At 41.3% G+C, this 7,500-nt stretch overlaps 1 protein-coding gene across 3 annotated transcripts in view; it reads left to right on the top strand.

Moving 5' to 3' along the window:
* LOC122058107 (probable LRR receptor-like serine/threonine-protein kinase At1g67720) overlaps nt 1-4,557 on the top strand; it is a 26,595-nt gene extending 22,038 nt beyond the window's left edge. For all 3 annotated transcript variants that reach the window (XM_042620583.1, XM_042620584.1, XM_042620585.1), the window contains 2 exons: nt 3,579-3,714; nt 4,006-4,557. In XM_042620583.1, the coding sequence (XP_042476517.1) occupies nt 3,579-3,714; nt 4,006-4,341 (472 nt within the window). In that variant the 3' untranslated portion in view covers nt 4,342-4,557. The remainder of the gene's footprint in view (nt 1-3,578; nt 3,715-4,005) is intronic.
* Nucleotides 4,558-7,500: the final 2,943 nt, after the last annotated feature.

Below are 7,500 nucleotides of genomic sequence, written 5' to 3'. Positions count from 1 at the left end.
AGGGTTTCACCCCTTTTTACAATGTATGTGAAATGTAAATATGGTGAATATAAGTTTCCCCCTTTTCAACCAATGCCTTAGGTTTTTGCTACATCAGTAACCTAGGTCTTACGAAAATGTAACTTGAGTAGAGATTACCTCCCTTGACAATCAAGGACTGAAGATCGTCTGAGTAGTCTCTGAAAAGCAATGAAGCTTTGTGGAGATGCCCTAACAGTGGGCGATGGTCTCCTTCTCCCTTCTTCTTTCTCCCCTTCTTCTTTCTTCTTGTCTAGACCAAGACCTCAATTTTTCTTAAATTAAGATCACCAGCACTTTTCTTCACTTTAATAATCTTCTCTATGGTCCATGGATGATGGTTGAAGCATCATTACCTATTACTATAATTCCTCTTAACTTTTTCTTGAAAACAAGGGGGCTTTAGGCTTCAAGAACCACCAACAAACTGCCCTCTCTTTCTTTCTCTTCTGTATCCAAGCCTCTTTTCTTTTTCAATGGTGCTTAATGGCAATACACCGGCCTTCAATCCTGAATCGTAGGATTACTGTCGCGATTTGGCACAATGTTGTTGGGCCGTGTTAAGGAGTCAGGAGCGCAGACCATTGGGACTGCAACATCTGGATTCACGCTGACGTGTGGCTCTGCAGCTTCAGGGAGGTAGGCGATGTTACGACCTTCCATTTGTCAAAGCATTTTCTCTCCTCAGAGGTCGTTGGATTTCGCGCTTTAGGAGGGAAGGCGGATTGACTGCTCTATCTGGATCCATGTCAGACCGCTCGATTTGGATACTTCTGTCTAGCACAGAGCATGGGGCTTTGGTACGCTAGACCATTTGAAGAGCTCGCGCAAGAATCTTCTTCGCAGTTATCAACACAAAAGCACACAGGCCCTCGGATGGGCATCGTGGTGATGTGGTGACTTCTGGGCCACCGATTGAGAATCACTTATATTTCTCAGAATAACATTGCGCCCCCTCTGCCATAAAAAAACATTTTAAAAATTCCCTAATCAACTTGGATTGAGCCAGGACCACTAGATTTGGATTAACCCAACCTTTCTGAAATTACACGAAGACCCCTGAACTATGTGGTGTTTGTATCTACCTAACAGATGGAAAAATGGTCACAGATTCTAACCAGAATCCAATTTTTTTTAGATTTTTTGGACCATTCTCATGGAACCATTCGGAACTCCATGCGACCTCAGATTTTTATGAATTGAGTTACGTTGTGATCATGACTCAAAGCTCAACAAGTCTGTAGAGGAAACCATCACCAAACTCAGCCATGTAAAATGACCAAAGTGCCCCTAAACCTTGTATTGGCTGTATCTTCTTCCGACATCGGATTTGACAAATCCGATACGTTGGAAAGAGTATGACACACTATAAATATTTTCTGAAAACCCCGACTGCCAAAAAGTTCATCTTGAATGACCAACTGCGTCCAAACATAAATAGGCCAATATTCCCACAACTTGTTTGGAATGCCCCCAAACATAAATAAGCCAATATTCCCACATCTTGTTCAGAAATCCCCAACTAGCACCACACTACCACATCCATTGCACTCATACAACCTTTGACACATCTCTGGACACTGCCATGTCATTAGAGTGACCATACACAGCCGCATGATCACATTTGGCCACCTCACTATGCATGTCATCATTATAATGCCTTGCCCACATCACACATGCATCTGGTCACATTGCATGACATGTCCACAGCCACCATAATGCCACATCATCAGTATGTAACCCAGCACACTGTCATACTACCTTATGCACTGAACTCACTGCCACTACATTGTACACACTGCTAGGTGACTGTCTGCTACTGCCTGAATACTGCCCTGTCACTCTGCACATTCTGCCCCTGCCACATTTGTGTTGCTCTGCTATTCTTGACTGCTATACATCATCATGCCACTGTCGTCTGAGTACTATCCTCTGTGGATCTGTACTGCCCAGCTGTGTACAACACTACTACTGCTTTGTGTGAATGTGGTGACCAACAATGACAAGAAGCATGATTCCCTCAACTGGATCAACAGATACCAATATCTTTACTTGCATAGTGTGAAAATCTCACACACTTGATGAAGTCCTGCCCCTCTTCCCCTCTCACTATTTATTATCCAGCGCCAGGCACACTTCCAACCATGCATACATAAATGATGACACATGCCCAAGAAAAAAAAGGTTAATTGAAACTTAGTTGCAGGTATCTTTTATGTAAACCAATGCCACCCTTGGGAATTTAGATCCTTATCCTTCAACTCTGGAATCTTGAGACTTCAAACTACCAACTCTAACTGTGATCCCACTTTTGATGCCTATAGTCATGAAAGAAAAAGGGTTCTGAGGCTGAGCCCGGCCCTACTGGTTGAACCGGTTGACTGTTACATGGTAACTGTATTGGTTTAGGCGACCCCAACCCCTTCTCTCGGGAAAAATAAAGTTGCTGGCTTGCCCATCTAACCTCGCTGGTTGAACCATCAAACTGAGATGCTAGAACTGTAAACAAGCCATGAGTCTACATACAGTTTATGGGGTAACTAAGATATATGTAAAATTTTGCTTTTAATTGGTTCCAAGTATTGAACCCCTAACCGCTAGTCTATATTGTTAGATGCCACAAATAACCAATTTAGCATGGCTTTAACTGTGTCAGAAGCGGCTCTTTGTATATCGAAATATGTGCTTGTACCCTACTTTCAAACAGTACTGGTCAACCAGTGATTGGCTAGGGTGCAACCTGGCACTCACAAGCTATTGAACAAACAGGTTGGGTTTCTGTATATTGATATGAACTTATTTTTCTTACTAGGGAACCATTTCATATCTGGTGAGGGATATTCTAAATTTTTTTTGTCATAGAGGTATTGTATTGTTAATAGTCTTCGATTGGATAAGCTAGTGTGCACAAAATTCATGCATATCTGTTGAGGTGAATAAAGTAAATTGGTGAAGTAACATCTGTTTGAAAAGGAGTGCTTATTCCAGTAGATAAATTTCCTATGATATACAAGTGCTTTCTTTTTTCTAGTAGGTGATCTAAACACTCCTTGAACCTTCAAATATTAATGCATCCTTGTTCCCTCCTGAATTCTTAAGTGCTCCAGCTGCATGCACAAATGGTTAAAAATTCTATGCAACAGTTAACCTGTTGGCTAGTAGCATTCCTTTGCACTTAAAATCTACACTATAACAGTTGTCTCGTGGATGATAGTTCCTTGGGTTTGGCTGTGCTGTTGAGCCTTGATTGTATGGTTGGAAGGAGAAGTCTGCTGCTAATGTGATTAGGGTTTGTGGATTGTTTGAATTTCTGGTTGTAGAATATTATCCCTCTCCTTTGCTTTCCCTTTCTTTTTCTGTTTCTTCGACTGGGCCTTGGCTTCCTGCCAAAGAGTACATCTCTCTTATTTTTTGTTTCCATTTATTTTTCTGCTTTCATAAAAGGGAATGAAAAAAATCTTTATACAGACTAGTATGTTTATCTGTGTAGCATTGTGTTCAGTGGTCAGTTCTTTATTCTCTCTTTCCAGCATATCTGATTTTTGTATCTCGACACGCAGGTATTATGTCTCTCAACAGTTGACAGACAAGAGTGATGTATATAGTTTTGGTGTCATTCTTCTTGAGTTGATATCTGGTCAAGAAGCGATATCTAATGAAAGCTTCGGAATTAATTGTCGCAACATCGTCCAGTGGGTCAGTTATACTTTTGTTTTCGAATCTACATGCCTTGCTTACCCATTACATGTGACAACATGACCTGATTGCTAGGGATGACCTGGCATGTGGATTGTCTTATTCATCTGCCCTGATTATGTCAATTCTTTTATCATTTTTTCTTTGTATATAATTTCTTGCAATGTTTTGATAGATAGAAGTGGGACAGCCGAACCATATCTTTGAACTTCATAGCAAAATTTTAGCCCCTAGTAAGGCAGTTGTATCTATTCTTGTTTGCCCCTGAAAGGTAGCCCATTTTCATTGCAGGCAAAAACACACATTGAGAGTGGGAACATTCAGGGAATCATTGACCCTTCGCTGCAAAATGAATTTGACATCCAGTCAGTGTGGAAGATTGCTGAGAAAGCAATGATGTGTGTCCAATCCCATGGGAGTATGAGGCCATCGATATCAGAAGTGCTGAAGGAAATTCAGGATTCAATCTTGATTGAAAGGGGAGCAGAAGTCAGAAGAGAAGGTAACTCTGCTGATTTGTCTGGGGGATCTATACATTCTTCTATCAATATTGGCTCCATTGATGTAGGAGTTGCTGAGCCATATATTTCATTTGACGAGTCTATCAGGCATCCATCGGCACGATAGGAGGCTCTGCTTGTCCATCTACCAATATATAATTTCTTAATATTTTTATTATGCTTTTTCCTCCATAGTTCAGGTTTGTAAAGGAGCCCAATGCTCTTCAGACATTTTGTGTCATGTAGAAGAGGAAAAATCCCATGGAAATATATTTGAAAATCTCTAGTTTCATTTTATGCTGAAAAATATTTTGTATGATAGTGAAATACTTCAATGCTCTAATAGTCCCATCCAAACACAAACATCTTATAATTCACCGATGAGTAAGTACAGGTGAGTCCCAACGACCCCGACTACAGTCCAGCGGTCTGAAACCTTAGAAAAAATAAGAAGAAAGAAATATGTTGGGGGCATCCCCTCTCTCTGCCTCCAAATCAGAGAAGCAAAGTAGCCATTGGAATCCCAGACACCCCTTCTTCCCTCATGGGGAAAGTGCGGTGCCTGCATCCAGTATCGGTCAGGATGGATATTGTTCTGATATCAATTTGGATTGTATCGAATAAATTTACCTGTGTCTTTTATTTTTTGTTGTCAATTTTTATTACAATTTTACCTTTGAACTATACATGTGAACTCTTCTGATTCAATTCGAGTTTTAGAACCATGCAGCATCCTGACAATTCCTCTTGATGAGCCCATTAACTAACATGGACGACGGTCCCACTAGAAAGTTTCCGCAATCTGGCCGGCCGGTCGGCCAATGGTTCAAGAATACAACGCCGAAACTGGATCAAACCAGGTGGATCCAATTGGTTTGTTCTTTTTCTCTTTTTTTGCAGCCTTTCTTTACCGATTAAAACCAGGTTAACTGGGTTTAACCAACACCTCTCCCCGGCCACCCCCCCCCCCCCCCGGTTATTTTTTTTGGGGGTTAGGGGGGGTGGGGTTTGGTGGTTTCGCTAGAAAGCCAAATCTGGTTTTTCGACCAGGTTTCAGAAATTTCTTCTAATCGTCTTTTAGGTGGGCAAAGGAATTGAAGGGACTGAGTTTTGATGGGCTTGAAATGTGCCCTGGAATATCAGGATATTATTCTGAGAAAGTACTAAAACTCTCTAGGAGTTTATGAACTCTAAGACAATGGATGAATTATCCTCAATGGATTTAGGTAAGCCTTTTTCAAAATGGAATAAGATAAGTTTTAAAAACGTTGGATATGAAATATTTTTCGAACGCATCCGAATGCGAATTTGGTTGATATACATTTCTTCTTCACATTGACTAGTGTTGGAGAATTCATTCTATGAGGATTAAGGACCACTTCCGTCAATATGAACCCTATATGAATGATATGTTTTTTAAGACATCTGTTCTTAGTGTGAAGAACTGTTTGAGAGCATGGCTCCTGCACCAACGAACAATCATTTCACTCCCCTCTATATCTATGTGCAATCCTACACTCTCTGACATAGTCCATTTTTTTGTTAGAAATATTAAATTTTAGGCATGTACAATAAATGAGTAGTATTTAAGGTCTATTTTATATGGTAAAAGGGCGTGTCGTGCAAATGATCACAGGCCGTGGTCTTCGGCCAAACAAACTTTTTGTTATATAAATTGGAGAAAGTTTCCCTACATCGTGGGTGAAAGGAAAGTACATCCATCAATGATCATAAAAGTTTAATCCTCTTATAGTAAGAAGTCAATAATACCCCTATATTGTTTCTCGATCTCTAATACTGACCATCCGATTGAACCCTTCAATCCCTTGACCGTGGGTGAAGGAAATCTGCCTCCTACAAATTTAACCTCCTGTAAGCCTGAGTTGATGTTGAAGAAAATTCATGAAGGTGGGTGAGATAGACAACTGGTCAATAGTCTACTTGATAGCTCATAAGACTTAAAACCAGGGGGTTGAAATCGTCTGCAATTCCGATCTGGTACAATTCCGTGAAATACCACTTTTAGGGGGTGACACGTGTATTGATACCAATGCAATGGTCCAGATCTGATTTAAATGACTCTTTACTGATTTAAGGTTTTATTAGTTGTATCAGATTTGGACCATTGCATTGGTATCAATACACGTCACCCCCTGAAAGTGGTATTTCACGGAATTGTACCAGATCCGAATTGCAGACGATTTTTTTCCCCAAAATTAATGTTTCTCCGTTTTAGTGGTCTTTCCACAATAAGAATCTATACATCTATAAAAGGGTATTCATTCTCAGACTCTCAATTAAGTGTCAAACAGATCAAGAAAGAAAGGAGCCCAAGAAGAAAAACATGGCAGGCACCAACTCACAACAGCAGTTCAATGGCGAAGTACTTTCCCACGCAGAGACTCAAACCACAACCAGTATCGATCCCAAAAGAGGTGGTTGGATTACCTTCCCCTTTATCATAGGTACTCTCTCTCTAAGGTGTATCAAACTATACCATATGTCTACATGTTTAATGTACTATGTACATATGTAGGTGGGTTGATGGGTCTGATGCTGGCTGCTGGTGGGGGTTTGGCAAATCTGATCGTCTATTTGATCAAAGAGTTCAACGTGAAGAGCGTCGACGCCGTCCAGATCTCCAACATCATCAGCGGTTGCACTAATCTCTTCCCCGTGGCCGGTGCCATCCTCGCTGACTCCTTATTCGGCTGCTTCTTTGTCATCACCTTCTCTTCTATTCTCTCTCTCCTGGTACCTACTACTGTTAATGATTATATATTCTCTTCGCTTCCATTACATCTCTCCTGGTGTGCTTCTCCATGCACTTGCAGGGTATACTTCTCTTAACTCTTAACGGCGACGCTACACTCCCTAAGGCCTTCACAGGGAGAATCTCCGTCAAGGCTTCAACTTGGGGTTTTATATAGTGCTTTAACGTTGATGTCCATAGGGGCGGGTGGTACTCGTTTCACGTTAGCAACTATAGGTGCAGATCAGTTGGACAGGCCAAAGGATCGGAGGGTGTTCTTCAACTGGTTTTCCGTTACTCTCTACTTGGCTTCGGTCATCAGGTTTGCCTTCATTTACGTAGAGGACAATGATGGGTGGGTTTGGGGTTTTGGGATATGCGCCGCCATTAATGCCGTTGGCTTGGCCGTTTTCTTGGCGGGGAAACGGTACTATCGGAGTGTGAAGCCGGAAGGGAGCCCTTTCGTAAGCTTGGCTAGGGTTGTGGTCGCTAGTCGCTACCATTCGGAAGTGGAAGTTAGTAGTGTTGGATGAT

Source organism: Macadamia integrifolia, chromosome 12 (genome assembly GCF_013358625.1).
Source record: "Macadamia integrifolia cultivar HAES 741 chromosome 12, SCU_Mint_v3, whole genome shotgun sequence".
Lineage (NCBI taxonomy): Eukaryota > Viridiplantae > Streptophyta > Magnoliopsida > Proteales > Proteaceae > Macadamia > Macadamia integrifolia.
The sequence above is the reverse complement of the archived record's forward strand: the minus strand, read 5'-3'. Positions and strand labels throughout refer to the sequence as shown.